Source organism: Rhea pennata, chromosome 12 (genome assembly GCF_028389875.1).
Source record: "Rhea pennata isolate bPtePen1 chromosome 12, bPtePen1.pri, whole genome shotgun sequence".
NCBI lineage: Eukaryota > Metazoa > Chordata > Aves > Rheiformes > Rheidae > Rhea > Rhea pennata.
Genome location: NC_084674.1, coordinates 16,351,587 through 16,377,576, shown reverse-complemented (window position 1 = coordinate 16,377,576; position 25,990 = coordinate 16,351,587). Strand labels below are relative to the sequence as shown.

General features: G+C 35.4%; 1 protein-coding gene across 1 annotated transcript in view; it reads left to right on the top strand.

Annotated features, from left to right (window-relative positions):
* Nucleotides 1-25,990, top strand: part of CACNA1D (calcium voltage-gated channel subunit alpha1 D) — a 194,041-nt gene that overhangs the window by 58,218 nt on the left and 109,833 nt on the right. The window contains exons 4-7 of the mRNA XM_062585857.1: nucleotides 10,001-10,140; nucleotides 13,595-13,737; nucleotides 15,208-15,360; nucleotides 15,958-16,154. Coding sequence (XP_062441841.1) covers nucleotides 10,001-10,140; nucleotides 13,595-13,737; nucleotides 15,208-15,360; nucleotides 15,958-16,154 — 633 coding nt within the window. The remainder of the gene's footprint in view (nucleotides 1-10,000; nucleotides 10,141-13,594; nucleotides 13,738-15,207; nucleotides 15,361-15,957; nucleotides 16,155-25,990) is intronic.

Below are 25,990 nucleotides of genomic sequence, written 5' to 3'. Positions count from 1 at the left end.
AAGTATTCTGGCTTTTGGAATAGTCTTATGCTTTGACAAGATTACTTACATAAAAGATGAGGACAAGGTGACCATTAACAACTGACATATGAGAATCATCTTTCATGCATTTCAAAACTGCAAAACAAGATACAGGTTGGCAAATTGTAAGGCAGTCAGAAAATGGATGTAGGAAGAACGGTTAGGGTTGAATCAAGGTGCTCTCAACATTACCTGAATAGGACGTCTTTTTGTGGCAGTCTTTTCAGAAGCTGCTGTGGTTAGATGGTATCAGTGTGTATATATGTGTATGCATATACATATATACATAAGTATATAGGTATACATGTGTACATTTATATACATGTATGTATATACACATACATGGATACACATATATAAAAAAAACTTACTTTAAGTAGGATTAGCAAAAAATGCATATGTGCTTACAGAAAACATGAGGAAAATTCACACAGTATTTGCAAAGCAGTGTTTTTTTTCTTGCGGCTTTCATTTTGAAGTGCTGAAATGTAGGCATTATACTCTTGAGTCTGAATTTTTTTTCTAAGAGATTTTTTTTTAAGAGAATTTTTACCTACTTTGTCCTCATTGTTTTCTTTTTGAAAGTTTTGGGAAGTGAAATCCTGTATCAAAGATCCTTTTTGAAAATAGGAAGTGAGCTAGTTATTAGTCTCAAGACATTTGAGAGTTTTCCCAAGTTCCAACATGTATCAAAAAGATTGAGTTCAGTAGAGGACTTAACGGCTATCAGTGTTTCTGTTTGCTCCCTGCTTGTGGGTTTCTGGGTGATCAGAGTTGAATTTAGAGATTAGTAAATCCTCTTGGTTTATAACTTCTCTGAGAATTTGAGTGTGTTTGCTAAAGTACCTGACAGCTAGTTTGAAAAAAAAATTCTAGCCAAAATGAGTTCTCTTCTGAATAAATAAAACATTAAATATTTCTTTAATGCTGTTTTAATGACCAGGTACAGATTTAATGTATCACTTAACACTGACTCTAGTCAACTTTGTAAGGTAAAACTACTTGAAAGCATATGTAAGTATAATCTCTGCTGCTTTTTCTACTTTGCTGAACTTATTTTTTCTGAATATCATCAATTAAGAAAGCAAGCAACAGAAAGGTACCGAATTTGCATTCCAGTTACTTTCTTTATTGCTTGCTTCCCTTGCTTTCTGTTGTGCAATTCAGTTTCTTTGACATATTGTACTCTGTCTTTAGTAGGAGTTATATCTGAGATGGATTCAAGACTGGAGCTCACACGTCAATGCCTATTTATGTTTCTGCAACTTTTTAATTTGCCTTTCGTACCTTGCAAGTATACAGTCACTGCTATGTGATTGTGTCACTTAAGCATATTCTATATGCAAACCAACTCAAATATTCTTTCTCATTGAGAAACACTTTCTTGCATGATCTCATTCTTGATAATAGTTTTGGTAGATGGTGAATTGATTGGTCCATGACAGCATTAGTAAATGAGGGGTGTGGGAATAGCATGTGTAGTAATGGACATATATGTAGAACATATATCTGTTTCTACCTCATTCTTACTCAGTGAAGTTCGGTATTATCTGTCAGAGAGCAGGGAAAGTATTGCCTAAATATACAATGGGGAAAAATAGACAACTTAGATTTTTCCTCTTAATATTATGAATGGTAAATGCATATTTACCATATATAGTAAATAAAGCTTTACATATACAAAAATGTCATGATTCTATTATCAGAATGAAAGCTTGAGATCTGGGGTCAAAATTTTCCTGTCTGTACAAATGCTTGTTTACAGAACTGAAGTGTTTAACTGTATCTCTGTAATTGTATTATTTACAAGGTAAAGTATAAAATACATGATTAAACATATAAGAAGAAATTACACTAAAAAATGGATGAAATTCAGGCCTACAGCATGTTTAGAGGAAACGATTACAGGTTATAATGAAAAAAGTAATCAGTGTTATGACATAATCTGCTTATTTACCTATCTCTGGCAGTCAGAATATCTGTCAGATAAAAGTATAAGCGTTAGTGCTACCTAAAACTGTCTTGGAAGACTGAGATACTATTTGAGTGACGTGAGTTACTCAAATGCGAATTCAGATTCCTTTGGCCAAGAAGACGGGTTAAGGCCCTCAATTATACTTCAGCATGTAGCTTATATATCCATCTTGTCCATTTACTGTGTCTAGTATTTTTGACATTTCCACCTTCTTTTAAGTATACATGCCTATTTGAGATCTAGAGAGTGAAGCTGTTTTTAATTGAAACTGTGACAAATGATTGTGAAGTTACAATTTAAATGATGTGAAAAGATTTTGTGTCCTCTTTGGTAAATAATGATAAATCTGTAAGTGGGATTTGGTGTTAGACAATAATATAAGGAATGCGGAATGCCTTGAGATTTATGTAAAACTGTTTTATGAATAGTTAAGATGTATAGCAACTACTCTAGTGTCAGCAGTACCTACTAACCATGGAGTTTGTACATGGTACTGACTCTTTAAGTGTCAACCTTGCTATCAGATGTTCCACTACTAAGAGCCTAAACATCTGGATCTGTGATATGATGATGATGATGAAGAGTCTGTGAAGAGTCTTAAAAGTCTGGAGCTCATTTCTAGACTAGTGCCAAAGTCTTGCCCAAAGTTGCCTTGGATTTATATGTAAGCCAATATATTCACTTCAGTTTTCTTCTTCACTCTTATAACTGTGGCAGAAGCTAGTTTTATAAAATCATAACTAGTTGAAATTCAAGAATATGCTAATTCTCCGACAATTACGTAAAATCATAAAGGTTAGGAAAAGTGTTCTCAGTTTCCTCACATAGGCTTCTGACTGCATAAATAACACAAATTAGCTATATCAAAACATAGCCATCTCAGTGTTCATTCTTCTGTAACCTTCCCAATTTGCAAATTTTGAAAAAGAATAGCTCAGATCTTTGTCCGCACCTTTGTGAAACATGTTTATTTAGCATGTACTTCTAGATGAGGTGCCTTTTTTAATAGCAAGTGCTCAGCAGTTATTGTTTAGTTGAATAGTTGCATTCTTCCTTAGAAACAGATAACTGAGCCACTAAAAGTGGATTCCATTATGTGCAGTTACTGTTTCTAAAAAATGTTGTCTACATCAGCCATCTCCTTCCTTCCTTTCCTCGCTGGAATCCTCATCCTCAGAACTTCTGTGTAGCTGAAGGCAATTGAAGGCATAGGGTCCGGTCAGCTCTGCGTGCTCTGAAATGTGGGGATGAGGTTGTCCTTGGAGCAATTTAAGACCAGGACACATTGCTGGTCAAACCTAAAATGGTCTCATGTACATGGAGCATCATGTGCACATGAAGTATGAAACAATGTCTGTGCGTTTATGTCCTTGCTAAAGAAGTAGAATAACGGATAAGTAACTGTATTTCTATCTAAAGTGATTTTCCCTGCTTCTCTCCCCTTCCCTTTTTTTTTTTTTTTTTTTTTTTTTTTTTTTTTTTTTTTTTTTTTTTTTTTTTTAATTTTGCTGCAAAGCTCATCTGTCAGAAAGTAGAAGCTGCTAACACTAATTCGGGCATCTGACGTAGTTGAGAGCTAGCTGTATGCCTTCGGGGGGATCAGGACTGATCAGGAAGATGCAACATAGTTCAGTTAGATTGGTCAGAACGTGCATCCTTAAAACGTTCTCTTTCAATGCCTACAGAGGTTGCCACAGCATATCTGAAGACATAGTTAACCCCGAAGTTATCTCCCAATTCTTGAGTGATAAGGGAATAATTCTACTAATTCTTCTAATAAAGGGAGAGCAATTTCTAAGTCTAACACAGGAAGTAAATTATTTCATCAGCTTTAAAGGGATGAACAAAGCTTTATTGCCCTTTTCCTGTTGGCAGAGGTACAGATTTTTTTATTTACTGTTTCATTTTCTGTGTTGGGAACCTTCTATAGCATTTATAAATGTGAAAGAGGGTGTTTTCATGTGTGGGAATAAGCAATATTTCTTTTTCCTTTTTTTTTTAGTATTGCTTTCATGCAGTTCACAAAGGATTTTAAGGAGGAGTTAGATTTTCTCATTTAAAAAAATCAAATGATCTTCTTACATTTTGAAATTCAAAACTCTTACTGTTACTTTTTCCTCTTAGACTAAATGCTGTGTTTTCTAAAATGACAGAACATGAAAATAATGGCTCTTTCTCAAAAAGATAAACGGCTGTGTATGTCATCAGGGTATCAGTGAGTCTCTGGTGTTGTTAAATAGCATGTGATTGATTATTTCCCCTCCACACACACCCCAAGAATATCAAGCATTTTTTTGTGTGTGTGTGCGCATCTGAACTGTAGAAAATTGATCAGTTTCTTCAGTTAAGTGAGTCACTTCATCCAATAAGCTGATTTTATTCTGATACCTGTGTGTTGGCGTATGGATGCAAAAATATTTTCTAGTTAATAAATAATCCAGATCTCTGGTGCCCAGGGAGTAGAGAATTAACATGAGAAGATTCCTAATTACATAAGAGTTTTTCAAACTAAGGACTTTATATTCTGAAACAACAATTTTCTTGTGAGATATCTTAAATGCTGAGTTTGTGTATCACATTATGACATAGAGCAATAGCTTTGCCTATATCAGTGCTTTTTAAATTTTAAAGATAATTAGTGATGACTAATGTACACTGTCTGGCTGGAAGTGTGTGTGTGTGTGTGTGTATGGAATTTCTTCCTGAGCACTGGGGTTTCTGCTAAACTGATGTGGTTAAAGTAAGGAAGCAAGCTTTCCCCCCGCCTGCTCCCCCCTGCCCCTCCTTCCTCCCCCCAAATATCAAAGTGGTGCTCATTAGTCCTTTCCATGCTGACAGAACTGTCAGGCAACCTTGCAGGGATCTGATCCTGCCTCTGTAAAGTGAAGAGAAAGGATCCAGCTCTGCGTGGAATGGAATTAGTGAACAAGCTACTATTAATTTATTTAGAGATAGGTGAGATCTTTAGGTAACACAGACATGCTATTTATTTCCTTTTTTTCTTTAGATTTCCAGCCACCTGGGTTTTCTTTAGTCTGCTACTTTTGTCATGCAATGTAGAACTAAATTCGGTATAGATACCAGAAGTTATGTGCAATTCCTAATTTAATCTGGGCATTTTCTAGAACTAAAATTGCCTTCTCTGTTTAATATAAATTTTCTTTTCAGAGATTCGGCCTTATATATTTCCTTATTTTTAGTCCAGTTGTCTTATTTCTTAGTGTTCCCTCTTTCGTTTCTGTTGCAGTGAAGTATTTGCTTAAAGATCTTAATATGAACAGAATAAGAATGTGCAGGAGTAGCTTTATCCATTGTAAAGACAGGTAGGAAAGTAGATAAATGTATGCCTCAAACTGATAGAAATACAGTTCTCAGTGTATATTCTTAATTTACCTGTTACTGCTTTAGTTTATCTTTACACTGCAAACCTTTCTCTTCAGCCTTTCTGGTAACACTGAAATCGGATAGTAGTCAACTTTATTTACTCCTGAGTAATGCTCACTTAAGCTCTGGACAGACTGGGTGATACATGGCCTGTAGATATATCTAGGTTAGAGAGGAAAAGATCGATGTCAGTACTGACTGGCAGGAAGTTATAGAAGTGTGTAAGGACTGCCAGTACCTTCTTGAGGGGGAGCAGGTTGTCAACTTTGCAGTTTGTCTTAGAACATCTGTTGGCTGCCCACTTATTAAACAGTTTGTAAGGAAAGCACAGTCTGTACTTTGGATACTGCTATTAACGACTGGGCCAAATCATTCCTCCAGCCTCTGCAAAAAATCAATCTATGATTAAAAAAAAAAAAAAAAAGAGAGAGAGAAAGAGAAAAAGAAGATGAAAGGAGGAAGAAGGGAAGGATGGAGTAGAGGAAAAAGGGGAAGGAAGAAAGAAACATAGTGTGGAAAATGGATCTCCTTGTTTGTAGACAGATGATGATCTCTGGGTTTCTTTTCTTTTTCTGAAGGCTTCCAGGAAAACATGGCTCTGGAAGTGCCCAGAGGCTAGTCTGTTAAAAAGCATCTGTTCCTTGCGCTATTGGCTCGCATCTGTCTATGATTCTACCTTTTATCCATTATGAACATACATACCTATGGGAAATTCTGGAACCAGGTTGTATATATACTTTATAACAGGGAACAGGGATGAGTGGAAACCTGTATATCCTTTCACAGAAGAGAGGACAAACTTTTCCACAGAGTTCAACACTGTGTAGACGGCAGGGGATTTTGTATGCTGCACGTGTAGTAGATATAGGTAATTGTACGTGTTCTGATTTTGTCCATGTTTTCCTGAGATGCTCTTCAGATTATAGAAATTACAGAAGATTTAACTGGGAGAGAGCTCCAGTGGTCACATAGGCCTTTAGCTCCTAGCAGGACTGTATCATGTCAGCTTTGGCTTTGTCTAGGTGAGTCTTCAAAACTTCTAAGGCTGAAATTCTACCAGCTCTGAGTAAACTGTTCCACTGCTGTACTACCTTCTTAGTAAAGAAGCTTTTCTTAACATCCTGTCTGAACCTCCATAGCCACTGATTGTGGCTGATCACCCCCTTTTTAATTTTTTTTAATACCATCTGCTGCTATTTTGAAGAGTTTGATTTTTATTGTCTTTGTAACTCCTATTCAAGTAGTTTTATTCCAGTGTTAGACCCTAGCTTCCTGCTGCAGGCATGTTGGAGGATGGGATGAGATGAAGGGAGCCAAACCAACAAGTTTTTTTCTTTTTTCCTACTGTTCTTGGGAAAAATTCCTGGACTGAGCTATTCCTAGAAAGGCAGTGGTATTTTGTAGTGAAAGGAACTGGCATTTGCTCCAAAGGAGAGTGAGTGGTGTGAAATAACAGGTGCAGTGTGGACCTGAGGGAACTCGAGCCTGAGCATGAATGAAAGGTCCAAGTTATCTGACATTGTCAGTGAACCCATTTTCAGAAAACACTGGGGAAACTATAGATAGAGCAAGCATTAAAAATGAAAGGAGAACTGGACTAGGTTCTCCACTCTACCATCTGGTAATGAATGGGCTTGTCTGTGTCTGAGTCACTGCCCTTCCAGAGCTCTGATTTGCTTTGGAATAGCCATTCTAATGCCTGAAAGAAAGAAAGAAAGCAGGACAAGAAGGAAACATAGGATCCAATTATTTTTGTTCTAGACCAGATAGGCATGATGACATATTGCCCCGTAAGCGGATTGTGAGGAGGTCTTACTTTGCAAATACATTAGTAGAGTGTGAATTAGATTAAGAATCTACTTTGTGCCTACTGAGTGGAGAGAGTTTTGAAAAACTGGAAAAGTTATGAACATTGCAAAAGAATCTGTGGATGGATATAACTTATGGAATATAAACCGTTCCTTACTAGTGGAACATTATTTCACTTTACCTTGTCTGCTCCAAAATGCTTATTCTCCTGGTATTGTCATTTTTCAATCTTGAAAGGTAGACACAGTTGTAATTGCACTGAAATTGCAGCATCATTTTTCTCCCTGGTCTGTTAACCAGAAATGACAATTAATGACAATAAGAGTTACCACCATAGAGTTTAATAAATGAGCTTGACTTGTATCACATTTTGCTCCAATAGAATGTTTGCAGTACTGTTTAGCAAATCAGAAGAGGTGAATAAAAATCAACAGGAGCAAGACCGATGCTGTTTTCAAAGGTAAATGCTGAGTAACAGAGTAGAGTTGTTGCAAAGACTTGGCCTGGGTCATTCAAATGAACTGCAGGGGCATAATAAGGCCATTAAGTAAGTTACACTAAGATTAGGAATGATGCTTAGCCCAAATAGCAGTGGAGCATTAGAACATACATTGGAGAAGAGTGGTGAAGGGCAAAGGTGCTTTTTAAGATGTACTCTGGCAGGTTTATGGGCAGGATTAAATTACATGTTTGCCTGTAATAGCAAGGCACTGGACAGGATGGCCCAAGAGGTCCTCTTGGCCCAGAAGGCCCTGTTAAATCCTATGTCTCAATCATACAAAGAAGTTGTTCAGATTTGCAAATATTAAATTCCTTATCTCTTTTGTTTCACCTTTTCTTTTACAACTATGATAACGGATATGTATTTTGCCCACAGCAAATGCCAACTATAATATTTTTGTCTTTCTTATGTTGTCTTAAATATCTTTCTATATCCGAGTTACAGAGTTAGTTATGGGCAGAGACACAGAAATAGCTGTTCTTCGTACATAGTAGAACTTGCTTGAATTTCAGCATTTCTGCAGTGTACTTAGGACTTATGGTAACTCGTATCATTGTAACCTCCATGGTGCCCTATAGCCGAAGAAATATGATGGCTCTCAGTGCACAAGCCACTGGGATTTCTTTTGTCATTGCTACTTCGCTCTTGTTGTCCAGTAATTGTTCCAGTTTGGTGATAAGTTGATGGTTAAATGGAAGAATGATTGTGAAGGGATGAAGGGGAGAGGGTAGTGTGGAGAAGGAAGATACCTCATCAGTTTTACTGGGTCTGAAGAACTCATACGAGATGTAATGCAGCTGAAGAGAAGCTGCCTTGGGTGAAGCTCTCCAGGTTTTGAGCAGAGCAAAAAGGCTGGTGAATGGGACTGAGATGAGCAGATGAGATCCAGGAACCATGCTTTGTGTTAGGGAGAAGCCATGTTTCTCTTACCAAATTTGTCACATATTAGCTCAGTAGATTAGAGCGTGGTGCTGCTAATGCCAAGGTCGCGGGTTCAACCTCCATATGGGCTATGCTGAGGGTTGGACTAGATGATCTCCAGAGGTCCCTTCCAACCTTACCATTCTATGATTCTATGTTTGAGGCAAAGGCCTGGGCAGGAGTACATGGCCTCCTGTACTCCAAAATGCTGATAAGCTTCTGCTATTTTTTAAATTCCCAATGTCAGATTTATAAAACAATATATCGTGTTTGTATACATAAGCAACACCAGATGGGGTTTTCATGAGAGAGAGATCTGGCATCTCGAATTAAGACATGCACAGGATCTTATAAATTGTAAAAGGTCAAGGTTTGTTCTTTGGTTGTATGTGAAAGTACCAAGGCTGTATAAAAAAAAATAAATAGCAAAACTAATACACATAGTTTTGTGTGTAATCTGAGTTTATGATAGTAGAAGATTATAATCCTTACAGAGCAGTTTAAATTCCAAATAATCAACATTGTATATAATAACAGTGAACAACATATAAAAAAAACCCCTCACTTTTTGTCTTGTATCCTTGGCTCTAATATTTGTATAGCAACGAATAAGTAAACAAATATTATAGAAAGCAGTGATTTGATGATTTCTGAAGATAAAAGAACAAATGTATTAATTGATCTGTTTTGATAGCAATGATTTTTACGATTTCTCCAAATTGAAATGTGTTGTTATTATAGAAGAAGCCACACAAAAATATGTTACTCAGTTAGCTATGAAAAGAACATACGCATATAGCTCTACTTAAAATATGAGTATTAGTAAAATGAATGAACTAAATGTTTGGAAAAAAAATTATTGATGTAAATGTAGTAAATCATACAAGCTGGTGATGTACTAACTTGCAATTTCTTCAACCGTACTAGGTGTATTTAAAACAATTCTGGTGATGTGGAAGGAAGAATAATTCAATGTAAACTTGCATGTCAGGACAAAAAGGTTGGGGGAAAAAGTGTAAAATTAAATAAAAAGTAGAACCACTAAATAGTTTGCTTTTGGAAGCTCATTAGTATATGATGGCACTGATTCTGGCTCAAAGGTAGCCCCTTAAATCTTGATGGACTATTTGCTTAAGTGAAGGTATGGAATACATACCTGTTTGCAGAAACAGAGTTTTGGTATTTGTTCTCTTTCTCTCAAGGAATATGAAAACAGGAAAATTACCTTGTTAGTACAGTTACTGTTAAATACTGTTCAGTGAAAATTCGTAAACTGTCATGAGGTATTGTGTCGTCTTAATCCTGATCAATAAGCTTGCTTGCTTATAGCAAATTCTAACTAGAAAAAAGGCTGTTAAATTCTTTTTTCATTGTATTTTTTTTTACAGGAAAAAGTAGAATATGCCTTCCTGATAATTTTTACAGTTGAAACGTTTTTGAAGATTATAGCATATGGATTATTACTACACCCCAATGCATATGTAAGAAATGGATGGAATTTATTGGATTTTGTAATAGTAGTAGTAGGGTAAGTAACATTCCATTATAAAAGAAGTTTCAAAATCTTATTCACAGAATGGTAGATATAGGTCTATTTGGCTATGAGCAAGGGTCTAAGCTTTACATTTATTCCTTTAGAGCTTGCTGTACGCTATATCGGCTTTATGGTAGAAGTTCCTAGTAAATTCTGAGTTCTGCCTAAAAAATTCAGAAAGATACACTTTCAGATACTCTTCAGTTCGTGTCCTGCGAATTTTTTTTTCCATCTGAGTTTTCCCAGATGGACTCAGTTTGTCTTTCCATATGAATAAAGATTTATTTGGTTAGGTCCCTTCAGAGGTCATGTATTTACCTACCCTCGTACTGAAAGTGGTGCGGGGTTCATTTATTCTACATAGACCTCTAGAGGAACCCGTCTATTTTGAGGTGGAGGAGAATGATCTGGGGGCACAAAGAGAATGACTGAGTGCTTCCTTGACCTTCCTGAGATTTGACCTATAAAATTGTGGCTTTCCTGGAGAAGAATGTATGCTAAAAATGCCTTACCCCCTCCCCACACCCTACTCCCCCCCAAACAACAAGACAAATTCTGGAGGTTTTGTCCTGCTGCTCTGAGGAGGGACTACTCGGGCCTTATGCAGGTCATGGAAGCGTGCAGAGTGCTGTATGCCACGCTTGTATTGTGCAGTTGCTTATGATCTGTGAAGCATCTGGCTTTTTGTGCCAGCAACTTTCGTTCAGCTATTGTGCTAGTTGACTAGAACATCCTACTTTCAGCAGTCAAGGAAATTAATCTTACACCATAGATTGTATTTCCCTAAATATGGGAGAGATCATATTGAACCAAGTAATTTCTATTACTGTATATTACATTTAGTTTAAAACATTATATAGTAAAGCGTTATTGATACATAGCACATGGAGGACGTTCTCTGTATACAACTTTGTATGTTGTAGCTGGCTTGCCAAGAAGACTTTGCCAAACAATGTGGCATTCTAACTTCATATTTCGGTTCAAACTGTAACTGAAAAGGGCCTGGAGTTTGAGAGTATACTGCTTTTAAAACATGTCATTACGTTAAGAGGGGAGAAAAGATACAAATTAAAGGAATTTATAGTAAAGCATTATTAAATTTTATGAAGTATTTTAAATGTGTGAATACCCAATTTAGAATTATTTAATTCAGTGATAGAAGTTACCAAGAAGACTGCATATGGGCTATAGTTGCCTGGCATTCAGACAGTTCTGGTCCAGGACTAAAATTTGTATGTAAATAGGTCTTTCATCAGGTCAAGTTATTCTCAACAGATTGGACTCTGTGCCTGAAGAGGAGGCTTGGTGGGTATATGTGGAGAATATCATACACAAAAGCTCTTTTCTCTTGCCAGGCAGTAGCCTGAATAGACCTTTTCCTTTCTGTCAAGTAACCATGTACAGTAACCCTGGAGCACTCTAATTAATGTGACCTCTATCTTTGACTGTGTCCTAAATACATGATAACTAAGAGAAAAGCCTAGTGAAAAACTGTTTTTTTTTAATTATTATTTTTTATTTATAACCCAATGTGGATATAGAATCAATTCTGGATGCAGTTCTATATAGACTAATGTCATGGTGAAATTTCATTATGTACTTCTGTAGCTACGAAAGAGCTGCCATGACGTCCTGTGTTCAACATGGTAGATGAAATTTGCTTTATGTACTTTCTCAGCAGAAATCTTCCTACCATAACATAAATCTTCAACTATACCAAGAAAAAAAAAACTGCTGGGAAAAGGGGAGCATATACAGAGGCCTCCCCCCCCCCCCCAACATCTAATTGAGGATTTAAACTTTAGTAAACTGTACAGGAGAATAAATGTCGTCTTTTTTTCTGTCTGTCTTAAAAGGTGCTTGGTGGTTTTGTACCTTAATGACTTTACAGAGTGCACATAAAATGACAGAGCTGTGCATGTCATGTTTTTTCTAGTCTTTGTCACTTCTCTCTAGAACTGGTCAGAACATGAATTACTTAGTACAGTCTACTACTTGCCTGGTCCTGCATTATATACCACATAACTTTCATTGTTTGCAGTGAAAGAATAAGAGTTTAAAAGAGAAAGCTTTTATAGTAATTTCCTATACCTATAGCCCTTTAATTTTCTGAATGATATATGGACTGACAGGCTGAAAGTGGTTTCTTTTAAATCAGGACTTGACTCAGAAGTCTGTTTAATCATGTTTGCCTTTAGAGCATGAGTAGTCACTTTGAACTCATTGAAATGGCTCATTTTCTTAGTATTATGGTTCTGTTAAATTAAGCTGCCAAATCAGGACCTGAAAAATTAAATGCCTGGATTTCTGCAGCTACGATAGTGGGTAGGTTGTTGAACTGGTGCTCTTTCTAAGAGTCATCAAGCCACTTCTTTGTGGCTGCATTTCATGCTGAGGAGAGTGAAAAGGAATGGGAATGGGAATTGACTGACACAGGTTGACTGCATACTGGAGAGGAGAAAAGCCTTCGATATTCTAGCTAGGGCAAGCTATGAAATACTACATAATTTCTAGCAACTCTGTCATGTTAGATGTTCTATAGCCAGAGTTGTGAAAATCTTTCTTGACAAAACCAAAAGCCTGTACATTTTAGGAGTCCTTTATAATTACAAAACACATGGTAGGATTATCAAATGTTACTGACTTCATAATCCTTTCACTAAAAGTGCAAATTTTGAAATACTGGCTGTTTGCAAAGGATTAGATACTTATTATGGTTTGCATGGTCCAGAACTGCTGTCTAGAAAACCATGCACCTGAAATACAGATTCCAAAAATAAAATAAAACCCAAGACTATTTTGAACTTCAACTGCTTGGGTCACTTTGAATTGGTGTTGAAAGTGGGAAAGAAAAATAAAACTCTTCTCTTCCAAACTGTTTTAATGAATGACTAGCTCATTTCTTCAGTCAATAAACACAATATGTTAAGTGACTCATCTGGGAATATTTTTATCCTCAAAGTTGTTATGAGTAAAAAGGAGGTCTTTTGGACTTTATTAAATATTGGACTCTAATATATTCAGTTTTTGCTGAATGCTTTTAGAATATTGAACTGCGGTGTCACTTGGAGTTCATATTTTCCATAAAATTTAAAACAGATGGTTTCTTGTGATTATCTATTTCATGTTCTAAAAAGAAGACTAATTCGCCAAACATTACAGCTAAAATGCTTGAACAAAGAGGACTGGCAAAGTAGGTTCATCTATTTAAAAATAGAAGAGACTGTATACTGGCAGAATACTAATTTAGTGGATACTGTGTGATCCTCCCTTTCTGGAAGGATTAGAAACTCCTGCACTTCAGAAATTCTTCTTGTCATGATTTAATGCATATCATTTTGACAGTTAAAAAATGTATAAGAATTTTCTGCTGTTCAGATAACTTATTAATATGTTTGACTGCATGGTAGATGCATGATGACGACGTTTTCTTCATCTCATTTTCTAGGTTATTTAGTGTAATTTTGGAACAATTAACCAAAGAAGCAGAAGGTGGCAGCCACTCAGGTGGCAAACCTGGTGGCTTTGATGTCAAAGCCCTAAGAGCCTTTCGTGTATTGCGACCTCTCCGGCTTGTATCAGGAGTGCCCAGTAAGCTCTTTTCTATTTAATTCCATTGGCATTCTTACTATAACTGTTTTAAATAATTAACTTTCTTGTTCCAGACACATAGATAAATGTGATAATATAAAATTGATTTTTTGTTATGTTGTTATGTAGATAAAGTGAGTTTCAAGATGAATGATATCCTTTTCTACTCAGACAAGAGATTGTGAATTCATTCAGTGTATGATCATCTTACACAGTTCAGTAAGCAGACAAGGGAATGCACTTCATTTTTAGAAGCTTTATGTAAAAGTAAATTACATGTTAAAATGAAAGTGCACCAGAAAATAAAGTTCAGATTTTTTTTTTATTCCAAAATCCTGGAGATCTGGAAGTGTAGGTGGTCCTAAAACAGTTTATATGTTGGTAAGTGTCTGCCAAAGCACATTACACGTTTCATATTTCCTACCCCCTCCAATGCACACGAATGCCTTCTGTTTATCTTAGTAGATCTAACAGATAAATTAGGAAGCTTGAAAAATGGAGCAATACTATTTTAAAAAAGCAGTCCAGTTTTCTAGTATTTCTATTTTCTTTCTATGCATTCTTAATTACTGAGGTTATTTGGGCTGAATAAGAGCTTCATGGCTTACAACTCATCTCTTTGCAATATATTTTTAAAGAAGACTCCTAACCCTGTGTGCTAATGTATTGTGCTAAATATACATAGCACAATAGCACACACATATACATAAATAATTGTGCTAATGTATATTTAGCAAAAGACTTGCAGGGAAGAAGGAAACATTGTTACAGAATGCCAGAAAGGAAAGAAACTTTGAAATAAAAATGAGACTTGTCCTCCTCATTGGTATGGTGTGAACCTCATTAGTCTGTGATCTACTTCTTTAGTAAGACTAAATCTGTAGATAAGGAGACTAAATTTGTAATTAAGGAGAAAAGATGAGAAAAACAAAGTAGCTCTGAAAATGATGTGAGGAATAAATGACTAACCTGTAAGTTTGTTTAGAGTAAAGATGTATTTTCCCATATAGCAAGATTCTAGTTACCTTTCCAGATCAAAGATACAATTCTGCACTTGTCTCAGTGAACATATTCTCTGGACTTATCACCGAGTCATAGTTGTAGCAAATGACTTCTTTAAAAGTCATATAAAATCACCTGCAGTCACATGCTGACTATAGCCCCTTTCTTTTAAAACAGAACAAAACAACCCCCGCCCTCACCCCCTGATTCTTCTGACACCTTTCAGGCATTGTCATCTTCTGCATAAGCCTTATTTGAGAGAGGAAATAATTAAGTTTTGATACAAAGTTTTAGACTCTTTACATTACAATACATTTTGTGGTTCTGGGCAGTAGAAACTTTTTAAAGTTGATAGCACTCTGCATGCCTCATCACTAATCTCTAATAATGTGTACTTATAGAAGACTTAATAATCAATAGAAGTTAAGACACTGAAGTCTGGTTCATATATCTTCTTTTTTCTTTCAGGTTTACAAGTTGTCTTGAACTCCATTATAAAAGCCATGGTCCCCCTGCTCCATATTGCCCTTTTGGTATTGTTTGTAATCATAATCTATGCTATTATAGGATTGGAACTTTTTATTGGAAAAATGCACAAATCTTGTTTTCTTATTGATTCAGGTAAGTTATGAAACTGTTGACTACACTAAGGAAGTAATTCCGTTCTCTTTCAAATCACAATGATGCAATGAAAGCATTTGGTTTCAGAGCTTTGGAGTGAAATATCATAGTGAGGGAGAGGTCTTATTTGATGGCTAAGGCTAGATTTCTATCAGCTAAGCTTGTAATGAGGTGGACTAAACGTAGAGATTAGGCTAGGACCCTTTCCTTGGTGAAAGGAAGGAATATGTTGAAGTGTAATGAAGTGAAGAGCGAGCAATGAAAAGAAAGTAAACAGCGTGGTGAGATTCTAAAAAGATGTTTTGTCTTATTACAACTGTAAACATGTTTTTTTTACTAGTAATTACTTGAAATCTTTCATGTATTCAGTTTTGACTAAACAATTCTAGAATTGTGGGACCTAAATGTGAAAGGCACTAAAAGCTCTGAAGCTCCTGTGAGAGTACTGTCAGTATTTCTGAAGTTGATAGCTGGACTTATCTTCCAATGTGTCTTATATCTCTTAACAAATGGGAGTTAAGTCACAAAAATTTGAGACTTGTGCGTGTGATTTAGTATATGTGTGTGGGTTTGTTTGTTTTTTTTGTCAATTTTCAGATATACTAGTTGAAGAAGACCCAGCACCTTGTGCATTCTCAGGGAATGGACGTCAGTGTGTCATGAATGGCACTGAATGTAAGGGTGGATGGGTTGGACCAAATGGAGGCATAACCAATTTTGATAATTTTGCATTTGCAATGCTGACTGTGTTCCAGTGTATAACTATGGAAGGATGGACTGATGTGTTATACTGGGTGAGTAACATCATAAAACACTAAGCTTTGCCTGTGCTTAAACAAGCTTCAGAGGTCAGATGAGAAATAAGCTATGTTTTATAACACTGTAAGCAAGAAATCTTGGTGAGTTCTGCAGTAAAGGAGCTCAGCTGCATTCTTCTTCCAGTCACAGTATCTTAATGAATTCCTCAGGCTAAAAAGGCCCTTTAGAAACAAATTTATTTATTCATTGCGTACTTGGTATGTGGTTTGTGTTTGTGGGGTTTTTTTGTTTGTTTGTTTTGTGTGGGTTTTTTTTTTTTTTTTTTTTTTTTTGCCAATTCCATTTGGATAAATATCATACTTATGTCCTTTAGACTACCATTTTTCATGCAAGCCTACAGTTCTTAAGTATGTCTTTTCTGATTAAGCTTAAGAGCTCTCATTTTGCAATATTTCTGCAAAATATTTCACAGTATTAATATAAATTAGATGAGCTCTCAACTGTCACTGCCTGCCTTGAACTAAAAAATATTTGTTAAACATACAGAAGCAACAAAACTCACAAGAGTTGTAAGCCCAACGTTGTCTCCATAGACTGGCAAAAGATATTCAAAGGCTTCTGCTACTGGTGTAAGCCCCTAACTTTAAATGCTGCTTTAGCATCAAGGTATGGAACCTGCACAGTCTTACAGCATAAACAGGCAGCTGGGAAACCAGAGATATTTTATCCTCATTTTACAAAGGAGAAATGGAAAAAGAGAGCATACAGATTTTTAAAGCTATAGTTAAATAGGCAGGTAGGCCCGTCTTTGCCTAACCACATTCCCGTCAAAGGGCATTAAGTGCTTATGTTACTTACGTATCTGACTTAAATGACTTGTTTGAGTGCATTCTGGAAGTATATGGTAGAACCAAAATTTGAACCCTAAAACTGAATTTTTGATTTTTTTCCTAATGTAATTGCTGAAAATCAGGGTGAATTTTCTGTACTGCTTAGTACTCAGCAATAAGTCTTTGCAGCAATTAGGACCTTATAGTGAATATAAGTTTAACAGTTTGAATTTTAAAAAGTTTTCATGAAAGAAGAAAACTGCTTAATAATAAGGATCACTATTAGGAAGCTACTAAAAATGCATTAGCTATCTTGATGTTCCTTACTGGAATTACATTCTAGGATACATTGCTTACAATTGCTCACATTGCTTACAATTGCTCACAGATAAAATCAGTGTGGCCAACTGTGACTCTTTTTTAATATCAAATCTTCTGTGAAGTATTGCATGCAGTTAAGGATGTAATATTCTCCAGTGAATAAGCAATTATGGTTCATGTGGTCATTTGCTTCAAATCAAGATGAAGTATGCTATAGCTAAAAGATAGTACACCTGTGTGTATAGTCCCAGATTAAAATCTGTGATACTAGAACTCTGATATTTGTAAGGTAAGATCAGTGTTACACAATAATAAAAGTAGTAAACTGGTATTGCTTTAGGATTGAAAGACAAAAATTGACAAAATAAGAATCTCTGCCTTCTACTGTCTGTTATTAGAGATGTAAAGTTGACCATAAACAAGCAAATCTTGTATGCTGTAAGAGTCTAACAGTAGCAGATGTGCTAATTTATTGTTTCTGATAGTGTAGACTTATCTTCTATGGGTTTTTCTCTGTCCAACTCTTCCTAATTTTCTAAGAGACTTAGAGCATCAAGGGTTAGAATGTGCCTTGTATTATTTGCATTTGTTATGATGGCAGTTATTTTCATCCCTCCTTAAAGGAAGAGGAAGGATTACCGTGATTTTCTAGGCAGAATACACACATTTTGAATTTTTTTTCAAGACATATATGCCCAGATTTTGATACTTGATAATTCCAACTTTATGAGGAAAGTTAATCTGAAAGCTTTAGGAAAATTTAAAATTTATAGAAACTGTTAGCTGAATCAACTAGTGGATCATGCGTGCGCACACACACGCTGAAAAAAAAATAGAGTACTCTGAAAATTGCCATGGTCAGACTATTTCAAAAGAAAATTTAAAATGGAAAAACTACACACCTGAATTATTTTATATACTTCTCTGTAATGAATTCCCAAAGACATTTTTGGGTACACAGATGTCAGTATTCATTCTATTTCAATGACACTGTGTTTACTAGTCAGAGAAGCGAAGAAACATTGACCAAATGTAATGGAAGTCAGATATTTTGAATACTTTTGAATCTATCTTAATATACACTTAATTAAGTTATGGATCTAGGGTCTTTCAGTAGACCAAGTGATTTGCCCATTGTCAAGTTCCCATCACTTGAAGGGATAGGAGAAATGACATTTTACATGTATTACCCCTTGATTAAGCTGAAGTAGATTTAGCTATTGCTAACTAGTAAATGGAAAAGATTTTGTTTTAATCACAAAAACACTAGGAATATACCAGATTTTAATAAAAATGTCTAAAGAATCAAAGAAAGCCTTTATATATGTGTATGGGTTTTGTTGTTCCCTCCTCCTCAGAAAAGTGTTGATGAGACCTATACTGGATGAGTTTTAAACAAAATATAAACATAATTAGTATGTAAAAACACAAATATTAGAAATAGCACAAAATTCTGACTTCATTTGTTCACTATGTGAACAGTAAAATTATCTATATAGGCTTATCTTGTTAGCAGGTATAAGCTGAGTGGGTAAAATATGTGCAATGTTTTGCATCATGACATGTGGCATTCTGTTAGCAAGAATGACAACTGAAAATGACAACTTCCAATAACACTTGGTAGCACAGCTCATTATCACCTGGTTAACTCTGCTTCAAAATTCTCCAAGCTTCAATAAATATTTTTCCCTTATGAACTTTAGTATAGACTGAGGACTTGATCCTGCCCTTCAGATCCTGGTGGCTCAAATGGACATCCTGCTACTTGCCAATCTGCATCAACTTCCTCTGTGTCTGACTCTTTCTAGGATGTCAATGTCTGGCCACTACTTCTGTGATTTATATGCAACCCACTGGCTAGCATGTATTATGTATTTCAGCTACTAAAAACATGAGTTTGTGGCAAATGCTAGACTTGCAATAAAAGGTTAAGGGGTAGTGTCCTTGTTGTTGTCTCCAGCCAGTGCAGCGTATGTATTCCTGAACAGTGTAGTATGTTTGTGCATCTGTGCATCTTCTCCATTTATATCAGGACTGTTTACTCCCAGTCAGAGCCTTATCTGTTTACTTTTTACCTCCAGCTGAAGGCTTATGCTATTAGCTTTAGAACCTAGCGCAGTCCTTGTTGTTGGCAAAGTGGCAGCTTTTATGTAATGCTCTGTCTCATGTTCTAAAGCTGAGAGCTTAGTATTCTTTGTTCCAGCTTCAATTTATGTTAGCAAGCACTCAAGAATTACAAAATCTGAGTCTGTATTTGCATATGCTCATTTTTCTTTACAAACCTGATTCTAGAATTTTTCTGTGTCTTTAAACCATTTAGATTTTTAGTTTACTAATGACAAGCATGTATTTCGTAAATCTCTTTCACTTGGTGAGTAGGAACACACATAAGGAACACTCATAACTGGTACTTGCCAGTAAACCCCCTGAATTTTTCCATGAATACAAGAATTATCGCGTTCAATCCTTTTGTTTTCTCCGTAGTGAAGTTAGTTATCTACACACAAACTGCTGTAACTTGAATAAGAGGAGTGCCCCTGTGAAACAGTCAAATTGCTGATTATAGATAGTTAAATCATGGTGCAGCTATATTAGTGGCTAATGACTTGTAGTAGGTCCATCTTATGGACGGAAGTTGCTAAGTTCAAATGGAAGTTCAAATACAGCTCATCAGTCCCTTCACATCATGAGCTAAAAACACCATTCAGGTTGATCTAGAGATTTTTAGGATGGAAGGCTGGGCAGCAATGCAGCTTGCATTGCTGGATAATGGTATGTGATGTCTTATATGTTCTTGTCTTTTAATACAAGTGCTGATATTTTAACAAGATGTTCCTTCAAGGATGCGTGTTAAAGTATACAGTTCCTTAAAGGAAGTGTTTAGCTGTTCTATATCTAAAACAGTTAGAAGGTTTAGGGAATAAGTGTATCTAGATGTTCTTCAATATACCCTTTTCTGTCATGAAAACTTTCTAAAACTATGCCCTTTAGTCATAAAGGACGTAATCCTCTGCTTTTGTAACAAAAAGAAGTATGCACTTACCAAACTGTTTATTATCTCAGAATTTAAGCTTTATGTGCCCTGATATACTCTTTGTGGCAATTTAGAACATTTAAATAAAAGCAATCATTTCTGTGATACAATCTGTTGAGACTACATTCACTTTTGCTTATCTCCAGTATGCAAATGTCTTAAATTTATTTCCATAAAGAAGAACAAGAGCTATGGTATTCTCACTAGCTTTCTGGTAGTACAAGACAGCTTTTTTCACTTTTTTTTTTTTTTTCTTTTTCCTTCTGTATTTAGGCTAAAAGGAGGAAAGCCATTCTGTTTATTTTTTTCTAACTGGGTAAGAACTTGAAAGTATGATTGTAACTCCCACATAAAAATATATGAAAAAAATACAATAATAAAACACTCTTGTTTTTTTCAGTCAATCATATAGTCAGGAAATCAGACAGTCAGTTAATCATGTCACTTTTTATAGTATTTAAGAATTTTGGGGGACAAGCTACCAAAAAGAATTATAATGGAATATAAAAGTCTTGAAAGAACAACCAAGATTTTTTTTATTAAATACAACCAAATATTTTGCAGATATATCTCCCAAGAAGACCCTCTGTTTCTGACACAGGGTACTGTCAGCCCATAAAAAAACACATTTAGGCAACATTTGAGGCATTATCAAAACTGTCAGCAGCTGAGCAGGAATCTCAAAAAAAAATTTCAAAAAAAATGTAACAGTCTAATAAGCACTAAAATTTTAAAATCTTGAATTGAACGAATTAGTAAGAATTGGGAAACAGCTAGAAATAGGTTAAGTGGTATTAGTCACTTTATAGCTGCAGGAAGGGGAAGGCTTGATATTCAATCCAAAAAGTACACGTCAGCAATGAATTTCTGAATTTTGGCTTGTATTCCTAGAGAAGTCAAAGGATGCTTGACAGCTTTTTGCCCTTGTATACGTTAGCTGCAAATGTTCAGTAAACAACATTAAAATTTTTGAGAGAATATCCTAGAAAAATCTTACAAAATCTTGATTTCTGCCTTTATTTGTTTTTTATATGCTGAGGATAGCTTTAAACTATTCTCTTGATGTCGTTCAACACCACTCACAGGTCATCTAAGAGTCTCTTGAGTGAAACAAGGCAGCTCATCCCCAAAGGCATTGCTGTGCTGGCTGCACTGTACTCTCAGCCTTTGATGACTAAATAACCAGAAATTTAACACATGATGTCTAGCTGGAGAAACGTGTGATTTGTGCAATATATTGTCATCCAAATTTTCTGCCATTCTAAGAGCCATGAATTTGCAGACATAATTTCTTTGAATTTTGAGTGTTAATCACTTGAATTCAATTTCATGTAAAAATGTAGCTAAAACCCCTCCACCTTCTAGATAATAATTTGGACCAAGCCTCTTTTTTTTTTTTTTTTTTTTTGTCATTTGGATATAAAAATATCAGAATCAACGAAGTCTAGACTGTAGAGAGACAACATGTAGACTACCAATAAATTAGAAACTATACATGAACAGAAAAGGAACTACAGAGAGAGCTGCCAAGCCAGGGATTATACGTATTAAGAAATCTGAATTAACATTACAGAGAATGATCATATGATGTAATTTTTTTTTTTTTAAATGAACAGCTTGGCACAAAGAGCCTACCTGAGAGGTTTTTAACCTACTCAAAGGAAAAAAATATCTTCCCTGTGAATTGAACCTGATTTACTTTGACAAGATATTGAGTATCCTGGTTCTAGCTAACTGCTAACCTATACTGCATTCAAAGCATGGAACTAATTCTTTGTCGTAGATCATAGCAAATACTCAAGAGAACAGTTTCCCCCAGAAAGTTTAAATAAAATGGACAAAAACTGTATTAGAAGTAGACTAGACTTTAGGTAGCTGCTGAGAACTGTAATTGTTGAATACCTGTACTTTCCTCTAAAAACTTTTCCACAAAAAACAAACAATGCCTTTAAAATCATCCTAATTCCCAGGATGCTCCAATGTAACACTGTTTGTTAGATAAATTGAGATGTAACTTGGCTATTGGATTTTGTTTACATACCATCCTTTCAGATTAAAGTGACAGTAACACACCATCAATTCAAATATTCTCAATATTATGCTTGCACTTTTCTTCTAAATAAACTGGAAATATTAACTACACGCATTTGTTGCATAATGCCGTAGGTAATTAACTGGCATAATGGTTTTAAAAGGAGAAAAAGATGCTTTGTATGTACCACAAAAGCAGATATTATTACTCTGTGCATTTTAATACATTATTACTAATATTAGTAAATAAACACTTTTTTTTGAGCCCTGAAATTTAACAAACCAAATCAGTATGAGAGTTTTATAAATTTTTTATGTGAAATGGGTAAATAGGTGGAAACACTAGTGAATTGTGTTAATTTCAAATTAACATGCTGCAGTCAATGAAGGAATCGCATGCTTCAGATTTGTTATATCTAGTAGAGTAATAGCTTTACTTGAAATAATTCGGTAGAGGTAAATCTCCAGGTGGTTACTGTGTGGCGGAGGCAATGCTCTGTATTTCGTTATTGTGTGTTCCTCTGTTCTGCCGCCAATGGAGGCTGATACCAGAATGATCCAACCTGGGCCACCTATGTGGAAATGAGAAGATAATTTCCGACATTAACTAAAGTAGCATCAGGTGCTAAAAAATGCATCTGAATGAAAAAATAAGACTTTCTCTAAACTTACTACTACTCAATATTTGAAAAAAGACATAAATTATTAAGCAATTAGTTTTGAAGAATAAATGAGCGACTAAGGTATATGCTTCAGTAGCTAACAGTAGTTAAAAATAACGGAAGTCAGAAACAGATCTGTTCAGATAGATTAAAAGTAAAGTAATAAAAATGAAGCAGTTTCTTACAAGATTAAATTTAATTTGAAGGGGCCACCTATATATTATATGGAACTTTACATATAAATTGTATGAACAGATGATGGGTGCCAAGTTTAGAGCTGAGTAATTATGAGGTGCTCTAGTTATGGTAAAATTTTTTTACTTCTCCAGGGGGTATATTTTTTTTAAGCCAACCTTAGTCCCAGCCAGAGAATTGTGAGTTACTAATAGCTGATGAGCTGAAATGCTTAACAGACCAGTGGTTCAAGAGTTTACACCCCATCAGTGCTCCTGTCAGCATGTTTCTGTGTCAGCAGAATAATAAAGATGGGTCTGGGCAACGAGGAGAATTTATGCTGTAACTCCAGAACCCAGAAGAGATTGAAGATAAAAGTATGTGCTTTTACAAACGAGTCTGGAGTCTGCTATGCTTTAAGCGTAGCCCCTTTTAAGCCGGCTTCATCATGACTTCACTTCAGCCAAGAAGTAGATACAACCTTTGAAGCTAGCAGACTTTGAAAAGCTGCCCGGTATGCTCTCAAATTAATAGATTGGATAGTCTGTGATCTAAGGGTTGGTGAACCTACAGTGCATACCTTTTTTTCTTTAAAAAAAAAAAAAAAGAAAAAAAAAAAAGAAGAAAGAAAGAAAGAAAGACCAAGATCGCTCACATTTTGCAAAACACATTTCTGAAGGACGTTTGCACCCTTCAAGAAACTGAGTTTGTAATTCTTAATTATTTGAAGATGTTACCAGTGATATTCTGGGTAAAGATTAACCACCCTCTCCCCCCCCGCCCCCAATGATTGTGTGTCCATTAAAATGTTACAAAAGGAGGAAGGTAAAATGGAAAACTAAGTAAAGTAAAAATTTAAGAGATTAAGTGAATTTGAAAAATAGTGGAAAATAATCAAAAATGCATAATGCATTTATGCATTAGTGCTTTATATATGTAATAGTACAAATGCAGAATTAGAAATGTTAATGCATTGCTTTATCATTATCCCAAGCGAGGGATTAGATTTATCAATTCATTCATAGAGTTTACAACCAGTTTCAGTAAACCAGTACCAGATGTCTGGCAAAGTAAGGCCTTTATCTGCATTATGATTCTAATGGAGTCATACATGGGAATTGTACTGACAATAAGGGTAAATGAGATTTTTACAGTAATTAAATCTGCTGCTGTGTAATACTAATGAGTATGTACTGTAAATTTGGCTTGCTCCCTGTTTTACTTCAGACTCTTAATCTCCAATCAGCCACGCTGCATTATAGGACAGTTCATTCCAACTGCAGCACAACTAGCAGGATAATGCACCCCAAATTCCAGATAAAACAGATTAAGATTATACTAAATTTGGCCAATCAACTCAATGTAACTTTTCTGGACTACAGAAATACTCACAAATATATGCCTGTAATTATAGAGTGTCTAATATGCAAAGGAGATTTTTTTTATCAGTTTAATTAGCCTAGAGTAAGTTAGCCTTTTTCTCTAAATCTAGGATTGTCAACAGTTGACTCTTTTTACAAGGACTCTAGAGCTCTCAGTTACTTGTGAAAGGGAAAAGAAGAGCTTCAAAGTTCAATTCAGAATTCTTTTCAAAGCTATTTAAATGTACAACATAAAAACTATAATTAAAGTCTATGTGAAAGTAATGAAAATGCTAGGCTGTAGCTAGAAGCAGCATCCCTCTGGACTGAATGCTGCCTGAACACTTACCTGATTGTATGTGTAAGTGGGATACATACAATTACTGGGAGACTGGCCACTACTGTGAAACAAAATCAAGTAATAGGAAAAAAAACCCTCATTTTGGCTTTTATAAATCATCTAATTCATTATCTAGATGACATGATGGTCAAAATAATTAGAAACAGAATTGAAACAGTAAATTTGGAAAAGGCACGGAGAAGGACAAGAAGGATGGCATGTGGGAATATGTTTGTGTCAAGTGTTAGAGATATAGTACATCAATGAGTGGTAGGGTTTTTGCAAGGCTTTTTGTTGGAGGTTTTGGGACCTTGTATCTCCTTGATTTCCTAGTTTTATTTACAGCATAATTTAAGGAGTTTTATTGTTTTATGCTTCTTGGTTGCAACTCCCAATAGATCTAGAATTTGTGTCTGTTTAACTCCTTATTCTGCACTTCAGGTGAGAAGTTAACATTAATCTCTTCAACTGAAATGCCTTATTTCTGAAAATTAAGATTTTTTTCTGTGCTCGTATACAAAGCTCTACTTCCATCTTCAATTAGAAGGCAAATTGACTGCTTTAAACTTTCTGTAATTGAAGTTTATGGAAAATGCCACTTGACATCCATGAAATGAGCAGTAAAGTTTTCCAAAGGAATATGACTTCTTTTTATACTGTCACCTCTCTGGTATTCCTGAAATAAAAATATTAATACATTAATAGAAAGTACAATGCATTACTTGAATAGAGTTTAAGTACCTAGATTGCAGCAGTAAAAATCTTGAGCTGAAGCAGTTTCAGGCTGTTGCTTTCAGAAATTCAGGCTTAGATTACTCCCCAGATGCTCTACTAGATTGAGGAGTTCTCAAGTTTACCAGTGCATTTGAACTTGTTCATCATCTGCTGAAACCAAAACATTTTTTCTAGCACTAGTTAGCTGCAATTTCTAATTTTCTCATTGCAGAACATTAGTCCTAGTTAGATTAACCCTATAATATGGAGCTAAAAATCAAACTGTGTAGAAGTGAAAGTTTTTTATGTATTATGCACTATGTATCAAGTGGAGTTGCAATAATTCTCAGAGCTCTTTTTACTCAAAACTTTCTTTTTTTCCCCTCAACATGAAATTTGTATCT